Here is a 19,554-nt window from a genome sequence, read left to right as displayed (position 1 = left end):
CGAGCTAGCCCTTTGGGCCTAGTAGTCTAGCTCGTTACGTAACTACTAAGAGCTTAGCCTCGTAACCTAAGGCTGAGCCACGGGGCCCATAGGGGCCCTAATGCCTACTACCGTAATATTACCCCCCCCTCTATACTAGAGGGCGCTATCCGTAGCGCTAAAAAATAAACCTCTTAATTACCCCTTATTCTAGCGAATCTATAGCCGTAATTACTACTATTATATTATCGTCGTCCCTTAGTAATAGCGAATTACTAGCTATAATAGCTTCTATTTATATATCTAGGTTCTATAACGGACCCTTAGTAATTAAGTATTAGTAATAGAACGCTTATAGCGCCGCTAGTATATACTTAAAGCTCTTTATACCGTACTACGTCGGATTTATATCGTATCCTTTTTAGTCCGCTTAGTACTATAGCTTTCCCTTATATAAGTATAACTTAATTATTTTAAAAACCTCGTACTCTAGCTCGCTATTATCGTTAGTAATTAGTAATAGTAGCTCTTAGTTCTACTTAAGTAGTAGGTCGTTAGTAGCCTTCCTTAGCTTACTTAAGTAGAAGACCGGGTATACTTAACTATTTATTAATAATTCTATAACCTATATACCCCCCTATCTAGTACTAACGATAGGCTATAGGCCGGCCTATAGCTACTATAGTTTATTTACGTCGGCGGATTTTTAGTACGAGGTATTAATAAAGACCCGGTCTCTTATTTTTAAGTCGTCTAAGTACTAGTAGCGGTTAATATACTTTTTATATTATACCTAAGCGACTTTTATATTACCCCTAGCGATTTCCTAAGCCTCGTATATTCCCTAAGCTATACGCTATGCGTTAGTACGGTTTAGTTTTTTTTTTATAGAGCCGAATTAGCGGGTTTACTTAGACTAGTTAAAAAAAAGCCGTAGCTAGCGACCGAATTCTACTTCGTATAGCGATAGCCCCGTAGTCTCGCTAAGCTAGGTAGTATGGGCGAAGTTAACTATAAGTAGTATATTACTCTAGTTATCTTAATATTGGTTAACTAGTAGTCTTAATTACTATAAGATATACTAGTTTAGTACTTCTATTTAGCCGTCCGTTTATAAGTAATCCGCTATCGATAGCTATAGCTTAACCCCGTAGATCTTATAAAGCTTTCCCTAAAAGTCGGAGATGAACTAGGGGCCTCGGTCCGACGTAATAGTTTTTAATAAGCCGAAGATAGGTAGTACTTATTTATAAAATATCTAGCTTATGTCTTTTACTATAGTAGTTTTATAATAAGGAATAAATATCGCCCTTTTACTTAGGCAGTTTACTACTACTTATATATTATTAAATCCTTTTTAATCGGTAGGGATAGTTATAAAGTCGGTAGAGATATATTATTATAGGTAGTTAAGTACTAGTAGCGGTCTTAGCTCCCCTAGGGGTTTATCATACGGCTTTTATAACTAGTAATAAGTATAGTAGTTCTAAACGTATTAATAAGTATCTACCGTTAGGCCCGGCTAATAATATTATTATTTAATTATTTTTATAACCTTATTGCGCCCTAAGTAGGCGAGGAGTTTTTATTTATAGACCTCGCGAATAACTATAATATAGAGGTTCTCCTTTTTAAGTACTACGAGTTTCCTATTTATTATTAGTAATCCGTCGTTTTAAATAGACTAGCGCTCGCGTCCTTTAGCCGCTAGTGCTCGTATTAATATAAAAGACGTTATAGTAGGGTCCCTATTAAGCTTTAGAATCTTCTTTATTAATAAGTACCCTTATAGCTCGTTTTTTAATAAAAATGAGCTAATTATAAGCTATAGTTAGCTAACGGCGGCGCTTAGTAGCGCCCGTAGCTCCGCTACGATATTAGGAAATAGTAGTCCTAGTAGTATAAGGACTTATATCTTATTAGCCTTTTTTAGTACTTACTAAGTACGGATATCTTTTATTTTTTATAAGAGGGTATTAGCTAGTACGTTCTCTTTCCCCGGGTAGTAGTAGATTTAAAAATTAAAGTCCGTTAGCGTACCGGCCTAGCGGGCTTATTATAGGTTAAGTAGGTACTTAGTTATAAAGAATAGTAGTAGTTAATAGTTTATAATAACGTCGAACCTATATTTATAGCTCACGAGCTCTGCGCGCTATTCCTCTAGGTATAATACTATTATTAGTATTTTTTTATTATAAATAGCGTAATTAAGCTCTGCGCCGCTTATTATTTTTAAATAGAAAGTTATTAAGTATTATAACCCGTTATCTTTTTATTATTATAGTAGCGCCCCGGCGTATACTAAGTTAGAGGTATTTATTTTTAGCCGCGTTAGTAGCTCTAGCTTAAAGTAGTAGAAGATAGGCGCTAACGTTAGCGCTAGTTTTATAGCTTTAAAGGCCGTCTTATAGCCGGCGCTAAAGTTAAAAAGAACTCCCTTACTTATTAACTTCGTAAGGGGCCTAGCTAGGCAGCCGTAATTCTTTATAAACCTCTTATAGAAGTTATAGAACTTAAGGAAAGACTAGATACCCTTAAGTAATATAGGTAGTTTCTAGTTTCTAACTATAAAGACTTTCTCTTCGTCTAGTTATATACCTTCTATTAAAACTATAAAGCTTAAGTATTTCGTAATAGTAACGCTAAATTCGTACTTCTTAATATCTATTTATAAGCCTACTTTTTATAAGCGGTCTAGTACTTTAATAACGTGCTCTTAGTATTAAAAGGGGTTGTTAGAAAAGATTAGGATATTATTTATATATATTATATAAAAGTTATCTAAGTACTCTATTAGTATCTCGTTTATATATTATTAGTACGTAGTAGGCTCGTTATAGAGCCTAAAGGGTACTACTTTATATTTATATACCTCGTAGCGGGTTCTAAACGTCGTTAAGTCCTCAGAAGCTAGGTCGAGTTAGATATGGTAAAAGGCCTATTTAATATTTAGCTTAGTAAATACCTTCGCCCTACCTAGCCGCGCGAGGGTCTCGTTAATAAGTAGTAATAAATAGCGGTCTTTTTTTATAACCTTATTAAGCTTACGGAAGTTAACGTAAAAGCGTAGGCTACTATTATACTTCTTTATAAATAGCGTTAGTAATATAAAAGGAGTATTACCTAGTTTAATAAATCCCTTTTATAAGTGCTCTAGTAAATAGGCCCTTATGGCCTCTAGCTCGGGTACTAACTACTTATATAAAGGGTAATAAGTTAGCTTCTTTTTATTACTATTTAAGAGCTCGATCTTATAGTTATATAGCTTATAAAGCGCTAATATATTACTAATAGCCTTGCTAAAAACGTCGGTCTAGGGCTATAGATACTTTAGTAAGTTCGTTATTATAAGGTCGCGAGTAACTTAGTTATCGTCGTATAAGGGGTCTACCTCCTCCTTCTTATCCTCTATAATATAGTTAAGCTTATAGAGTAATATAGAGCCTATTTTAACGTCGTTTTGCTTTAGGTTTTTTTTAAAAATAGGAGCGCTAATAAAAATAATATCTATTTATATTATTACTAAGTATAGTTTTTACCGCCTGGCCCTCTCTACGGGGGCGATATTAGTGCTATTAAGGGCGCGTTTTATTTTCTTTATATTCTTAGCTTTATTTAACTACTATGTTTAACGGGCTATTATTTTTAGCGGGCGTAGTAATATCCTAATCAGTGTGCCCTTTACCCGCTACTACTAGAGCTTTTAATTATAACGAGTTATATCTATTTCAAATAGGTCTTACTAGCGGTCGGCGTTAATTTAGTATTATACGTCGATAACTTCTAGGGTATATAGGTCCTCGATATCCCTAACGATAGTAAAGGGCGTCTCTTATAGCAATAGGTCCTTAGGCTATATTAAATATTAATAGTAAATATTAGGGTTTACCCTATAATATTCGAACTACTTCCGCCCTAGGATTAGGTCGTAGCGGCCCGTATTAAGCTAAAAGAGGGGTGCTTTTAAAAGGACCCGTTAATTAATATATAAGTTAGCGGTTTATATTATATTAATATCGTTTAATTGCTCTCCGTTAAATCTAGTAGTAGGGATTGGGTATTATAATTTATAAAATAGGGCTGCGCAGAACTATTATAATAGAGGGGTTATGCGGTTATTTATAAATCCGTACTTATTAGCTCCCGTATTAAGTAAGGCTCTTAGGTAAATTCTATATCTATTAAATACTAATATAAGCTCTATCTTAAGGGGCTAGCCCCCTACGAGATCTTATAGGTTTACTAAATTAATCGCTAATTTTCTATCTTTTTTATATATATCCCCTAGCTAGGAGTTTACTTTTACTAGGGGTTTTAGTTTTCTAAACCTAACTCTATCTTAGTAGGGCCCTTAGTAGCGTTAATAGCGGCTATAGTAGTCTTCGGCTTTTTAGGGCAGTCCTTAGAAATATATCCGGTATTATTATAAACGAAGTAAGCGCTACTATTCTTAAGCTTTTAATATAGGGCTTTAGGGATTATCTTGCGGGTAGAGGTACGACCTCGGTCCTATTTAGTACCTTTAATACCTTTATTATTTCCGCTACTTTTATTATTTTTACTTAAGGTTTAGTAAGTCTAGCTAAAAGCCTTAACCGGGCGGTCTTTTATAAAAGGGGGCTATATTACGTTAGCTAGCTAAGTAACGTACTTAGTATATTTTTAAAAAGTAGCCGTATTATCTAAGTATTTTAATATAGCTTAGTTACGAAAATATATAGGTAGCTTGTTATAGAAACGGCGCTTTTATTAAGACTTTAAAAGCTTATTAATACGCGCGAGCTTAGCGAACGTAGAGCGCTTTTAATAAACGTTTTTAAGCGTAATTACGAGTACGTTTAGTTTACGACTAGCGTTATTTATAGTAGTCGGGCTAGTATAAGCCGACTTAAGCTCGTAGAGTAGCTACTCGGCTATAGTAATCTCGTTAGAGGTTAGTATTAGGTATATAAACTCCGTAGTACTACTTCTAATTTTATTAATAATATACTCTAAGTAGTACCTATTCGTACTATAATTAGTATTTTCTAAGCGCTTTATAATACGCTAGAGCTAGTAATCGAACTTAAAGCTAGTATTATTACTTATAAAAATAAGTACGTTAGGTATTTTTTAAGAGCCGTAGGTAACGGGATAGGACGAGGCTAGAGTAGTCTTATAGCTATTTTACGTTTCTAAGTATACTAGCTATTACTTTAGCGCGCTAAGGGTAGTAGTATCCTAAATAGAGCTAGCCTAGGAGCCGTTCTCTAATTACTTTAGTTTTTTAACTATAGCCGTATTATTAATATAGGCTTAGGTAAGGGCTTTTTTTATAATATGGAGCTTTATAGTAGTAGTATACGTAAGGTCGAGGTTCTTATAGGTTATTACGTATAGGCGCTCCGTACTATTACTTAGCTAGCTAATAATAAAAGCTAGGACCTATTCTAATTAATACTAAGCGATATATATCTTTAGTTACTATTTAATCTACTTAAATAAGGTCTTTTTATCGTTTTTAAAGTATAGCTCTTAGATAAGGTCGAGGTCGATATACTACTTAGTATTCTTTTTAAAGAGGATATCGTTATAAATATAAATAAGTAAAATAAGCTAGTTAGCTACGTTACTAAGGTATACTAAGTAATCGGCCTAGGTAGTAAAGGGTAAGAAGCGCTCTATTAGCTAGTTAAATAGCGCGACCTTAAGGTTAATAACTAAGAGCTTAGCGCCTTCGTTAGGGCCTATAACGCTTTATTAAGACTCGTAGAGGCGGCGACTCTATTAGAAGCCGTTAGTATAAAGGGAGACCTAGCCTCCTTAGCTATATCCTCTAACTATTGCGTTTAGTAAAGGGGGTATGTGTTTAGGGGGTATTAATTACGCTACTTATACATAATTAATTCGGTTAGTTATTGCTTAGCTTTCTTATATACTTTCTTAGTAGGGGTAGCTAGTTAGTATAGTAAGTAGTTAATTAATTAAGATATTATTATTCCGTCTCTAGAGAATAGTTGATTAAGTAACGTTAAGTAGTATTACGAAAGGGAACTTAAGGTAGGTCGGAACGCTACTATATTAACCTAATTAACTAAAGACTTAATATAAAGAAGGAAAAAATAGAATAGTGGGTAGAAGCTAGCGAGCTAGCCCTTTGGGCCTAGCGGTCTAGCTCGTTACGTAACTATTAGGAGCTTAGCCTCGTAGCCTGAGGCTAAGCCACGGGGCCCACAGGGGCCCTAATGCCCACTGCCGTGATAATAGTATCGAGCTAAGAGTATTACGGATTTTAGAGATTAACTTAAAAAGAAGGCGGCCACCCTAAAATAGTCCTACGACCTCCCGCTAGAGTTACTATTAGCTTAAGAAAAAGCTAAAAAGACGAGGATCTAAAGGGAAAAGAAAAGAATTTTCTAAAGGGCCGCTAAAGGGCTTCTTTTTTATACTAACTCCCGGCGCAAGATTACTAATTTTAAGAAATTAACTAAGGAAGCTATTTAGAGATTATAGAGAGTACGAGGCTTAGGAAGCTAGAAATATACGGGATAACGGAAATTAGTAACTAGTAAAAATCCCGAGACTAATTACTATATTTTTTTATAATAATATAAACGTCTACCGCTATTATTATTAAAAAGAACTACTAAAACCTACCTTTTTTTATTAAATAAAAAGGAGGATCTTAGTAAGTATAATAGCTAGCGATTTAAAAGGGTAGTAATAATTACTAAAAATAGTAAAAACGAGAGTAATAATAAAATAGCGAGAGGAAACGGGAATTTCTTAGACCCCGATAAATTCGTTAGGTAGTAAAAGTACGGATTTATTACGACTAGCGCGCGGATTAAATATATCCCTATTAAGATTAAATATACTAATAACTATTAATATAAGCATAAGCTAGAGTATGACCCTTAGCGAGTTAGGGTAAAAAAAGAGAGGACGAAACCCGATCTTAAATAGAATCCTAATCCTTTATAAGTAAGTAAATATTAACCCGGATTATTAGGGGACGTAGATATATAAAATTATAAATTAGCTTAATAGTAAATAAATTAACGCAGTATTAATCTATTTAACTAAGGTTTATAAGAAAAAGGGGCTATAGGGGTAACCCCTATTTTACGAGATCGTAAACGACCTTAGCTACTAGTTAAACGAATAGTTTATAAGCGCAAGCCTAAGAATTATAAAAATAATTAATAGATTCCTCTACGGGCAAGGGGTATTATTAGCGCAATTATAATCGCAAGAGCTATACGAAATATTAGTAATAATAATTATAAAAGAGGAATTCGTACTATAGAACTAAGTATAAGTTAATAAAGCGTATAATCGCTTTAACGAATTTAAAAAAAGGGTAAACGACCTAGATTTCCTCCTTATAATTACTAACGGAAATCTATTGTTATAAAAGAATATACTGGGGTAAAATATAGTACTAGAAGTACGATAATTAATAATTCTACCTATTTCGATTTATAACTCGTTACTATTATTAATACGAAATTTAGCGCCGATTAGCTAATAAAAAAGGAGGTAGACGACCTAAAGTTATTAATAATACGTAACGACGTAGGGATTATATATAAATATTAAAAATCTAGCGGCGAATATAAGGTAATTCATAAACCTTAAAAAGATCTTTTTAAAAGAGAAATTATACTTTAGGGGGAAGTATAAGGTCTTATAAAAAACCTTAATAATATTTTATAATTACTACGAAAAAGTTAGAATTAGGGAATATTAGTACTATTCGGTAATTAATATCGTACTTATAAGTAAAGCCTCTAATTACTACTACGAAGTAGTGCATAATCTCGATCGAAACGACTTTTTTAATATAATTAACGTAATCCAAAGCCGCTTTAAAACTTACGATAAGAACCTAGAGCTCCTATTTAAGCTACGAGCGATTTCTTTTATATCTATAGCTAGGATAATAGAGGGTAAATTGCGAGTAGAAATCCTTAAAGAGCTTATTAATCGAATTAATAAGCTAGTAAAAACCTAGCTAAATAAGGGGATAAACGAGCGAAAAGTCGGATATTTTTATACTATAGTTTAGTATATATTAGAAGTAAAAATAACCCTATACTAAGTACCTAAAGATTACGAGACGCTCTATTCGAGGCTAAGATCTAGCTTTAATATTAAAGTAAGAATATTATACTAAACCTATTTCTAAGTATACGACGGCCCTTATTAATAATATTAAGTCGATCGAACGTATAATAAGAAAGGAAAAGAGGTTAGAAATAGTAATTACTAATAAAAAGGCCTAGATTTATCGAATAAATAGAGATTTAATTTATAAGTAAGGTAATAAAAAAAGTAATACTATATTTATAAAAAGGATAGATATTAATTAAGTAACTACTCCGAGGAAGAGCGTACTAAATTATACGAATAGTATAAAAAATCGAGAGTAATAAACGGTAAAACTAGCCCTCGTTAGTTTAACTAATTCCTTATTATATATAAGGGCAGATCCGGGGGTACGGAACTTAGTAATAGTAGCTAAAGTAGCGGCTTAAAGTATATACCCCCTATAAGAGATTCGAAAAATAAGGAAGATCTCACCCCCTATACTAACGAATTAAATTATAACGAAATCGACGATATTAACTACTCTTTTTTTACCCTATTAGCCTCTAGAGGATATACGAGGCTAAACGAATAAAGGGTAACAAAAGCTCTTAATAAGTAGGCTTTTATTTATAAATAGTAAGAGAAGGTCCCTTAGATAACGGATACGGAGGTAGCTAAAAGGGCGAATTTAATAGGGCCGAAGCCTATTTTTTTAACGATTAAAGAGAAGACGCTATTTCTCTTAATATTTAAAAAAAAAGAATATAGTACTAAGCAAATCTAGGGGTAGTTAGAGGGGTCCTTTTTATATTACTTAGATCCCTCGAATACTAAGCTTATATAGGTATTCTACGCGAGTAAAAGGTACGGCCTAAACGATTTCTATAGGATTATCCTAAATATTAAGGTATTATAATAATTAACTAAAGGAAAAGGGTAATTCTAAGCGCTATAAAAAATCGCGCTAATAACGTTTAATACGTTAATAGCGGGTATTATAAAGATTAGTTTTAGCTTAAATAAGGAAATCGTCGCCCTAGGTATAATAAAAGTAGAGATATACTTCGGGACGATAACTTTCTATATTTTACTCGTTAATACCCTATTTTTCCTATATTTAAAAAATATAGATTAACTAGGTATTATATTCGATAATACGAAGAACAGAATCTTTAGTAATAAGTACTTCGAGATAGTTAAACGACGATAAGGGTATACGTTTATAAAGCTTATTAACGATATAAAATCGATTAATTACCTAACGGAAAGTGAGCTTAGAAAACTATACCGGAAATTTAGGTACCCGTCGGTTACGAGGCTATATAACCTCTTAAAGTAATTAGGTAATAATAATATTAAAATAGGGGCACTAGAGTAGTTAATAAAAGTATATTACTAATATTAAATAAATACGCAGAGCCTGCGTAAATTTAAGTTTAAATTACGTAATAAGCTTAACTTTAACTAAGAAATAGTCGTCGATATTTTCTATTTAAATAGTCGGCTAGTACTATATATAATCGACGTAGCTATATTTTTCTAAATAGGGTAATTCTTCTGGGATTTATAAGCAAAGATAGTATAGGTAGCCCTATAAAAAAGCTAGATTAATATATACTAGGGACCGCTAAATAGTATTAGAACCGACGCTAGTACTAGCTTTAAGTTAGTAAAATTTAAAAATAATACGACGGCCTACGGTATATAGCTAAAAGTCGTACTTATTAAAGCGTACTATAGTATTAAAAAGGTAAAAAGGGTATATTAGTAATTAAAAAGGGCGTTTAGAATTATTAAAGAGGAAAATCCGGATTTTACTAACGACGAATACCTCTAGATAGTACTTAAATACTATAATAATATTATAGGGCCTAACGGACTTATATTAACGTTATTAGTATTTAGAGCATATCTAAGAACGACCTTAGCCTCGCTACTATTACTAAGCATAAGCTAACGAGCTTAAGTAATTAAAAAAGTAATACGGGTACTGCGCAAAGTAAGCGTAAAAAGGTAAGTTAACGAGGTAATTACTATACGTAATAGGCCCGATATAGGGGATAATTTAGATATATTACTAAATTTAAATATATAAGTATAGCGCGAAATTACTTAATAGTAAACTAGGCTATATAAGTTAATTTCTATTAACGAGCGCTCTTATATAGTTACGAGAGATCGCAACTAGCCACTCGAAGTATTAATTATAGTAATTAGACCGTACTATATAGATCCTAACGAGGTAATTTCTAACTTATAAAAAGAAGAAGAGCTAGGGGAAACTATATAACTCGCGGTAAAAGTATAAGAAATTATCCTTAACGAAATCGTCGTAGTAGTATTAATAAATAACGAAGAAGAGGAAATTACTAAAAAGGTACTAATACTACTAACGAGACGTCGTAAAAGACTATAACGGTAAGCCCTAACACGGTAATTTATTATTAGTAACGAAGTAATTAATACTTTTTATATAATAAAAGAGAAAGCCGATTTCGAGCTAGTAGTTAAACTACGTAAAAAAGGCGTAATTATAACTATTAAAAAGCTATATAAGGGATTAGATCTTATTAAAGTAAATACTCTTTACGATCGAGGGGTCTATCGATTTATCCTATACAACTTAGAAAAATATACAAACCTCTATATATTTAAATTACGAATAGTTCGTAAAATTAAAGGGAAAGGAATACCCTAGCCGTACGAGAAGTTTAGATACGTAATTTAGGGGTATAGTAACGTCGAAAAGGCGACGCTACTTATATAATTGCCCACTATATAGCGCTATAGCTAACGATTAATAATAGTACTAATAGTATTATTATAGAAAAAGGGATATAAGATTTAGAGCTATAATATTACCTAGGCCTATACCTAATTAGCTACAGGGCTCATAAGGAAAATCCTAGCCTATTTACTAAAGGAAATAGCTAGTAAGTACTTAGAAAGCACGATTATTAAAGTGCTTAAGCTACTATATAGGCTCGTAAAATCGGGCACTTATTAATAAGCTACTTATTACGATTTTTATATTAATTAACTATTAATAGTTACCTCTATATATAACCCGTACTTATTAGTCGCGGAGTATAAAAGCGACTAATTTAGGATTATTAGAATATAGACTAACGATATATTAGGTCTATCTAATATTAACTTTATAAAAAAAGAGGATAAGGAGCTCTAAAAAGCGGGCTTCGTAGCGAAGCTAAAAGAGGTCCTTATAATAAATACCCCCCTAGTATTTAATAGCGGGATTTTTATAATTAAAAAGGAAACCGTCGTTTTTTAATAAAAAGGGTAGGGCGAGAAGATTAACCTTATTAATTTAAATATAACTAACGTTAAGAAGCGGTATAAGGCTAAGCTCGCGCGAGGGGTATATATTATAAATATTTATTAACTTAAGGCGACTTTTAATTATACTAAAGTAGCGTAGGCTATAGATCTAACCGAACGAGATATTAAGGTACTTAATAAGCGGCTTAAGTAATAGTAAACGAATCTCGATCGAGGTCTTATTTATTACCTAATTAACCTTACGATTAATAAGCTCTATATCTTTGTTAATAAGTTATTTACGAATAATAACGACCTTACTTCGTAATTAAGGTATATTATTATCCTAGCTAACGAGAGTATAGGCAAGAGCGAATTTATTATATATAGTAATATAATTTACTACTCGTTAATTAAAAATAAGCGGGTAATAAGAAGTATATTAGTATTAGAGGTTTATAGTATAATTAACGGCGTTAACCTCTCTTACGTAATTTTAACGACGCTAAGGAAGATTACTAATCGAATTAGCTTTCTATTTATTTTAACGGTTATTTATATAGATTCCTACTTACTATATAAATACTTTATTAAATTAAGAACGACGAAGGAAAAGAGGCTTATAATTAATATTATAGCCCTTAGGTAATCGTACGAAAGGCGCGAGATACTCGAGATTTATTAGATTAATAATAAAAATAACTTCGTAAATACTTTTATAAAAGTAGTATTAAATAAGGGATTAGAGTAATTCGTAAGTAGTAGAAAAGTCACTATACGAATAGAGGGATAGGTTATATAAAAAGAGTAGAGAAAAGGAGGAAAAAGAGACGACTTAGTAAACGGGCCCGAGGTTAAATTATACTTCTAATTATAATAGTTAAATCGATAAAAAAAAGAGAAAGTTAGTATTAGATTAGAAGTCTAATTCGATTACGGTATATAACCGACTGCGCAGGGGCTAATTAGGGGCCCTATTTATAATTATTATAGCTAGCCTAACCTACGGTTAGAACCTCTTTTTTATACCTACTACGTAAATATTTATATAGTTTAATTAATCTCTTCGTTAACTACGGTTCGAACTAACTACCCTGTTATAGGGATACTAATATCTTCTAATCTCCCTTACCTATGATGACCATCTCACGAAGCTACGTATTAGTCGCTATTACACACGAATCATCTAGGCCGAAGACATTCAAAGATGATAACGAGGTGTACTGCTAGATATCTCTTCCACTTATCCTCTTAAGTCTTGAATAAGGCCTTTCGAATTGAAGAAGAAACCAATTTATTGTCTTGACTGCAAATCTCAAGTAAGAGATTCGATTCCTCCATGGTCTTTCTTTAAATACGGTTGAAGGTAATAGTCTATCCCAGGACCAGACCCTGGATCTATTTCCCTGCTGCTAGTCCAGCCCTTCTCAAACTTGCAGTCCATAGTAGTAGAACCCCCACAGCCTATTCAAACGTCCGCCCAGAGACTACCAAAGACCAAAAGAATGCTCCCCTAAGAACCGTTGGAACCACCACCATTGTTACCACCCTTCCCAACACCACTAACAACGCAGTGTCCAAGAGACGGATCGCACTGCCTCTGCGGCGACCTGCGCCCGAACCCGCCGCTAACCCGCTCGGCCTCGTCCTCGGCCTCGACCTCGAGCGCATCGAGGTCGCGGGCGGCAACGGCGGAGTGCGAGGCGTCGGACGTCCCCGAGCTGGAGGTCGTCGCCCTCGTGCTCGGCGAGGAAGAAAGTGTTTGCGGGCTGGGCGCCGTCGCAGCTGGCCTGGGCGACGACTTTTCCCCCCGTGTCGGTGCAGTAGACTTTTGCTTCGGCTGAGGCGGCGAAGAAGGCGGCCGCCGCGATTTGGATGGTGGGGAGGGTGATGTGTTGGGTCTTCATTGTGGATATTCTTTTTTTGAAGTTGTTTGTTTTTGGGGTAGGTGGAAAGGGGTTGCAGTTGTTGGACCTGGAGAAAGCGAAGATGGTTTGGAAGATTGTTTGTTATCAGAGAGATGGTTGTTAAAAGAGTTGAGTGCGTGATGATGATAAAAAGAAGGCATCCATTACAGGATCAAGGCCTCCTATTTATGTCATTCGAACGGACGCCCGTGATGGATGGTATGGTGAGAGCCTTCTCATTACCCATACGGGTAACAGGTTGCGGCGCAAAGGATCGGCCACGCCGTAGGCAGACTTGGGATTCTCATGATTCCCCGATTGTACCTCACCGTCATCTGACTCAATCATTTCCGAGATCAAGAACTTTGAACGGCAAGATTTCTATATTGTCTTTGCCCATGTCGTGAAGCAGTTTGCCAAGGTTCCCTTCACGAACAAGCCCGACACTCGCCATCATCATGGCTCTACCGTATACAAGGTAAGCTTGAGAATGACTTAATTTGGGTAAACGGGCGTATCTCTTTCACGCGGACGAAGTTGTCAGGGTTGTTTCTCTGAATCCCGGCAGCGTTCGGCCATCTCGAGACGCCGAGTTCTCAAGGATGTTTCCAGACCTATCTACTCTGGGGAATTTCTTTCAAAATGTCGCCGTAAGAACAAGGAGGCCTTGGTTCTGTCGTGTATTCAAAATCAAGAAACAACGTTATGCCAGTCATAATTGATACTGCCTTACGAATCCACCCGGTTTCTCGGTTCGCCTTCCAAGCTCACTTACACAAGGCCACCCTGATAGCAAGGTACCAGTCTCCTCCCACAATGTCTACCACGTGTTTCAATAAGTCGTAGTAATGCCTCAATGAGCAATCTGAGTAGGGACCATGATCGCCGAGTTGAGAGCTGTTGTCCGGAGTAACCCGTGTTTCAAAGGGTTGTAGATCGTGTTGGCTCGGCTTGAACCGATGATACTCCGACGCTTCAACGGAAGACATGTTCACCACTGCCTACTCGCCTTAGAGACTTATCATCTTTCGCTCTCGCCCCACTCAACTCAAGTCATTCACCAAGTTAGCAAGTCATTATCATGACAATTCAAAGTCGGTGATTGATACAGAGCCATGAAAGTAGGAATTCCCGAGTTTTGAGAAGTTGCCGTGTTTCATTGACTGTAGAGTCCAGACCGTTAAGGCACTGGGCATTATACTGTAACAAAACAAGCTTCCGCTAAACTTTTGATAGCCGCCGGGGGTCCTACCTACTTTCTTGTCTCTTGCGGCAAACATTTCCGGTATCCCCACGTAAATGTAGATCTTAGCGGGGTTTCTGTAGAGTCATCCTGTACGATGCTCTTTGCATGCAACGACTCAAGTATCGCGAAACGCATTTCCGAAGAGGTCAATGTGATAGGCTTAAAACTGCCAATAAACTCAATTGCTCAGAAATCTTCAGTTTTACAAACAGAGTAGGTAATGAAAATGTTGAAAATGCGAGAGCCAAACTTTGCGGCAGGTGTTCCCGGGTCATCATGCGGTGATTCGATTGCTAGAGACTCAATGGCTTTTTGCTTTTGAGGCCCTCAACCAACACCAGATTCTGGGCGTCAAATGACTACATCCATTAACTTCAAGCCACACGACTACAAGCAACTGCCATCGCGGTGAAGCCGAGGTGGGCACGTGGTTGTCAACCAAGATCGCCACTGGGTTGTGCGCAACGCCAAGACCAAAGAGGTTTGCAGTATCAATAGCAATTCTCACCAAATCTATTCAAATACGGCAGGCGAGCAGATCAATTTGCTTTTCCTGACTCGTCGACCCAAGGTGCCGGTAGCCCACATGGGTTGCGTTACTCATGAATCGTTTGAATATTACAGCGAACCAACGTGCGTGTCGCGACTTACACAGCTTATATTGCGCATATAGACAGAAAAGGCTAGAGATTAGCGCGCAGTGTCCGTGAGTTGCGGTTTCATCTTCTTGTTGGTGTGCAACCCTTATTGTAATACGGTTAAGCGGCAACGTGTCTTTGGGGGCAGAAAGAAAGAGAGAGGGAGCAGATCATAATAGGATCCTGAGGAGACGTCAAAGCTTCTAGAAAGCCTCGTTTGAATTAGACTTCTTCTAGCGGCAAACTTAACTGGAGACATTTCCCATCCATCCATCAAACCCCAACTCAAAATAAGTGTCCGCAGGATCGGGACAATCAGCAAGGTGTCCGTATCAGAATTCAGGGTGTTGTAGATTAGGGGTGATCCCCGCCTCATCCGAACCTTGAGTAGGTCTGGCGACTGCCCGAGGGCAGACCTGCTGGTGAATAAGTATGTGAGACTGCCCTTTGGGGCAGCGGCCAAGCATCGTCGTGTCTTTCTTTTGAGTTCCTTGTTCCATCCCACTCTTGCTGGCTTTCGAACGCCCATACTCCACCACCTTCCTTCTTAACTCATTCTGAACCAAAAGAACAACAAAAATGCGCCGTGTTCCAGTACAAAAGAGGCCAAATGCCACCCGCCTGGTCCAAAGCCAAGGCCTCGTCTTCGCCGACCTCGTAGCCCCCGGCGCCTCAGAGCCGTACTGGCCAGACGACCGCTACTACTCCTTCACCGAAAAGGAGATGAACCTCCTCGAGGAAGCTGCCAGAGACGTGTTCGCAATGTGCTGCGAAGCAGCAGACTACCTCGTAGAGCACCCAGACATCATCACCAAGAAAATGGCCGTCCCCGCCTTCGCCCTAAAACAGATAAAGGCCTCGTGGGACCGCGAACCGGCATGGGGCAGCATCTACGGCCGCTTCGACATCTGCTTCGGCGGTCTCGAGCACCCGGACCCGCGGCTGCGCGTGCCCAAATTCTACGAGTTCAACGCCGACACGCCGACGTCGCTGCTCGAAGCGGCGTCGATTCAGTGGCTGTGGATGGAGCAGACGGGCCACGGTAATGACCAGTTCAACAGCATCACGGAGAAGCTCATTGAAGGGTGGAAGCGCAACATGACGCTCGTCGAGAAGGAGCTGGGACATAAGCCAACCGTCCACTTCGCCGTCGGCGAGGGCGAGGCTACGGGGGAGGATGCGATGAACACCATGCTCCTGATGGAGACGTGCCAGCAGGCCGGGTGGACGACCAAGGCGCTGACGATGGAGGAGATTGCAAAGTCCAAAAAGGACGGGCGGTTCTACGATGCGCAGGGGGAGCATATCGACGTCATCTTCAAGCTCTACCCGTGGGAGTACATGGTCGACCAGCAGTTCGGCGAGGCGTGTTTCGAGGACATGGAGAACATTGGCAAGTGCGACGAGGAAGGGAACTACATCGGAGGAACAGTCTGGATCGAGCCGCCGTACAAGCTCCTCTGGAGCAACAAGGCTGTCTTTGCCGTTCTCTGGGACATGTTCAAGGACGACCCGCGGGGCAAGTGGCTTCTCCCCACGTACTTTGACAACGAGGCGCCGGCGTCCATGACGAGTTTTGCGCGCAAGCCCATCTTTGCGCGCGAGGGCGCCGACGTGGTTCTCAAGAAGGACGGCGAGATTCTCCAGGACGCGTCGACGGGAGACTACGGCGCGGAAGGGTACATTGTGCAGGAGCTTGCTGTGCTGCCCGAGTTCAAGGACGCCAAGGGCAGCTCGTGGTATCCCGTGCTGGGTATGTGGTTCGTCGACGGCGATCCGGTGGGCATGGGAATCCGGGAGGACGGCACGCCCATCACCACCAACGCGTCCGTGTTCATCCCGCATTCAATTGAGGATGGACCCGTCAACTACATGAGGCAGAAGATTCCCGACCAGGAGGAGATTGAGAACCTGTTGCGGGTCGAGCCGTTCTTTGATTCATTTGATAAGGAGGAGAATGAGATGATGAGCTATATCAAGAAGATTGTAATTTCGTAGCGGGTTTACTCTGGGGGCGAGTGTCCTTTCGGCGTGTTGTTTTTGGGAGGAGCTGAATATCTACTTTAGCGGGAATGGAATCGAGAAAATGCAGTTCCTAACGACTTTGATAATCGCCTTCTGATGATTAAGGATATGCATGAGAGTATAGCATGGCACTTGGATCTCCCATTTCAATGAGCATGCCGGAACTCAGAAGTTGCGAACCAAAGTCCCGCGAGTGCAGTCATTACCCCAGAGAGAGTTCGCCATGAGTGCCGAGACAGGTCAAGCCCGGAAGCCATGCGAATACCTTCCGTTTGCGAGTTTGGAGTAGAGTTGTCGCGCTGCTCGGTATTCAGAAGCAGCACGTATCAGAGACTAGACGCGCGATGCGCAAGATGCCTGGCCTCGGTGAGACTGGACAGATGACCTCGGTTTCGCTTGCATCCTCGTCGACAGAAGTAGATCCTGACCAGGTACGCTGGTTCGCCATGTGAGAAAGAAGCTTCCGCCAAGTGCCCGAATGCCATACGCGTCCGCGATGCCGACTTGCCGGATGGGAGGTGCGGGTAGACAAGCAGGACTCTCCCAGATGCTGCCGGAACCCGGCACGGCGGGGTGCCGGAAGTTGGAGAATCTGAAGCGGAACAAGGGACCGGGCCCGGCGATACCGTCGGACTTTGCATCACGTGAACCAGATGCATTACCTCAGCACAACACTTGACGCTTCCGTTGATGACCAGCAGCTCCAAAATTGCCTAAACTTAGGAAGGTTAGCGCGCAGGACCCCTGCACGGACCTGGCCAGCTTGACGGCACCTTTCGTCAGCCTCTCAGCCTGCTGAGCCAAACACCCCAAAGCGTCGAACCTACCTTACCTTACCTGAGCATCTGGACACTCCAACCTTTGACACGATCAACAACATCGCAAACCCACGTCTCTCCATTTCCTCTCCACGAAACCACAACAAGGCAGACTTGTCATTCGACCTCCCATAACAGCAACTATCTGCCGACGTTCCACGACCGTTGCCGACATCAGTCCCCGAGAACCGGAACACCACCAGCCCAATCCACCCCGCAGCACACATACACAACCACCACCAAAAATGGCGGACCGCAACCTCCAACAGGTCCTCACCCAGCTCAAGACCAAGGGCTCCTCCCTCCCCTACACCGAATCCTCCGCCCTCCTCTCCAAAGCAAAACTCCACCTCCTCCAGCTCAACGCCCTCACCCCCTCGAACCCCAAAACCTCCCCCCAGCTCCTCGCCCTCGCCCGCGAGACCTACGAGCTCGGCGCCCTCGCCTCCATCCGCGCAAAGAACCCAGACGCCTTCACCCGCTACGTCCAGCAGCTCCAGCCCTTCTACGAGCTCCCCTCCAACGTCCTCCCGCCCAACGTCCCCGAGCGCAACAAGGTCACCGGCCTCTACCTGCTCCTCCTGCTCACCCAGGGCCGCTACGCCGAATTCCACTCGGAGCTCGAGAGCCTGGCCAACCGCGAGGGCGGCGGCGACAGCAGCGCCGTCGAGGGCGACAAGTACCTGGGCTACCCCATCCGTCTCGAGAGGTGGTTGATGGAGGGCAGCTACGACCGCGTGTGGAACGCCCTCAAGAGCCGTGAGGTGCCTAGCGAGGAGTACGGTGTCTTCTCAGAGGTAATCCCCCCCAGTCATTCATTCTCCTTGGCCCTGTGATGATCTACACAAGATATGCATATAGCAAAGGACCGTTGATGCTAACACTCTCATCTTCAAAAGATCCTCACCTTCCAAATCCGCTCCGAAATCGCCTCAAGCAGTGAGCGCGCATACCCAAGCCTGCCCATTAGCTCCGCAAAATCCCTCCTCTTCCTCGACTCCGAGGGCGACGTCATCTCCTTCGCCCAGGCGCGCGGTTGGATCCTGAAGGAGGGCCACATCTTCTTCCCCGACACCGCCGAGGGCGTCGCCGCCGAGGACGGCACCACCGAGAAGGAGATGAGCCAGATGGTGATAGAGAACGCGTTGGGTTACGCCAGAGAATTGGAGACCATTGTGTAGACGTGGTTTGCAGAGAGGAAAGGGGCGTACGTTTTTGATGTATTAATATTCATGCGACTAGACAGACCATGAAAGAAGGAAAGCTCGGATACAGGAATCCAAGCCGGGCGTTAACGATCTGATCAAGTACGCATCCCAAATAGCGTGACTTGTATCCAATCTCGGCACTTCAGGTGAATGGCGACCTCTGGTAATGCACTGAGCACGCGGGGACATTGAACGTTCAATTACGCTAGCACATCAGAGGTCATGGATCAAATGATGACATATATTCGTCTCCCACAAAACTATTGCTAACAATCAAAAGCCCGGGGTTTTCGTCAGACACTCCAGTCTGTCTACTGTAAACTTTTCCCAAGACCAATTCCCCCATCGGCCGAGCGTTACTGCACCAAATCATGCAGTCTT

At 40.0% G+C, this 19,554-nt stretch overlaps 4 protein-coding genes across 4 annotated transcripts; 2 read left to right on the top strand and 2 right to left on the bottom strand.

Annotated features, from left to right (window-relative positions):
• Positions 1–6,175: 6,175 nt before the first annotated feature.
• CLUP02_12638 (uncharacterized protein) lies at positions 6,176–13,238 on the bottom strand (the record flags this gene model as incomplete). Its single annotated transcript, XM_049291602.1, has 4 exons — positions 6,176–6,200; positions 12,723–12,795; positions 12,853–12,991; positions 13,044–13,238. The coding sequence occupies 4 exons, from the start codon at positions 13,236–13,238 to the stop codon at positions 6,176–6,178; spliced, it is 432 nt and encodes a 143-aa protein (XP_049148748.1).
• Positions 13,239–15,701: 2,463 nt separating this feature from the next.
• On the top strand, positions 15,702–17,120 carry CLUP02_12636 (glutathionylspermidine synthase; the record flags this gene model as incomplete). The annotated part of the gene is made up of 1 exon (XM_049291600.1): positions 15,702–17,120. One exon carries the CDS (start codon positions 15,702–15,704, stop codon positions 17,118–17,120), a length of 1,419 nt encoding a protein of 472 aa, XP_049148747.1.
• Positions 17,121–17,473: 353 nt separating this feature from the next.
• Positions 17,474–17,806, bottom strand: CLUP02_12637 (uncharacterized protein; the record flags this gene model as incomplete). Its single annotated transcript, XM_049291601.1, has 1 exon — positions 17,474–17,806. The coding sequence occupies one exon, from the start codon at positions 17,804–17,806 to the stop codon at positions 17,474–17,476; it is 333 nt and encodes a 110-aa protein (XP_049148746.1).
• A 404-nt stretch (positions 17,807–18,210) lies between these two features.
• On the top strand, positions 18,211–19,146 carry CLUP02_20002 (GANP/Nin1/mts3/eIF-3 p25 family protein; the record flags this gene model as incomplete). The annotated part of the gene is made up of 2 exons (XM_049297318.1): positions 18,211–18,762; positions 18,865–19,146. 2 exons carry the CDS (start codon positions 18,211–18,213, stop codon positions 19,144–19,146), a joined length of 834 nt encoding a protein of 277 aa, XP_049148745.1.
• Positions 19,147–19,554: the final 408 nt, after the last annotated feature.

Source organism: Colletotrichum lupini, chromosome 6, assembly GCF_023278565.1.
Source record: "Colletotrichum lupini chromosome 6, complete sequence".
NCBI lineage: Eukaryota > Fungi > Ascomycota > Sordariomycetes > Glomerellales > Glomerellaceae > Colletotrichum > Colletotrichum lupini.
Note: the sequence above shows the minus strand (reverse complement) of the source record. Positions and strands in the feature narration are given on the sequence as shown.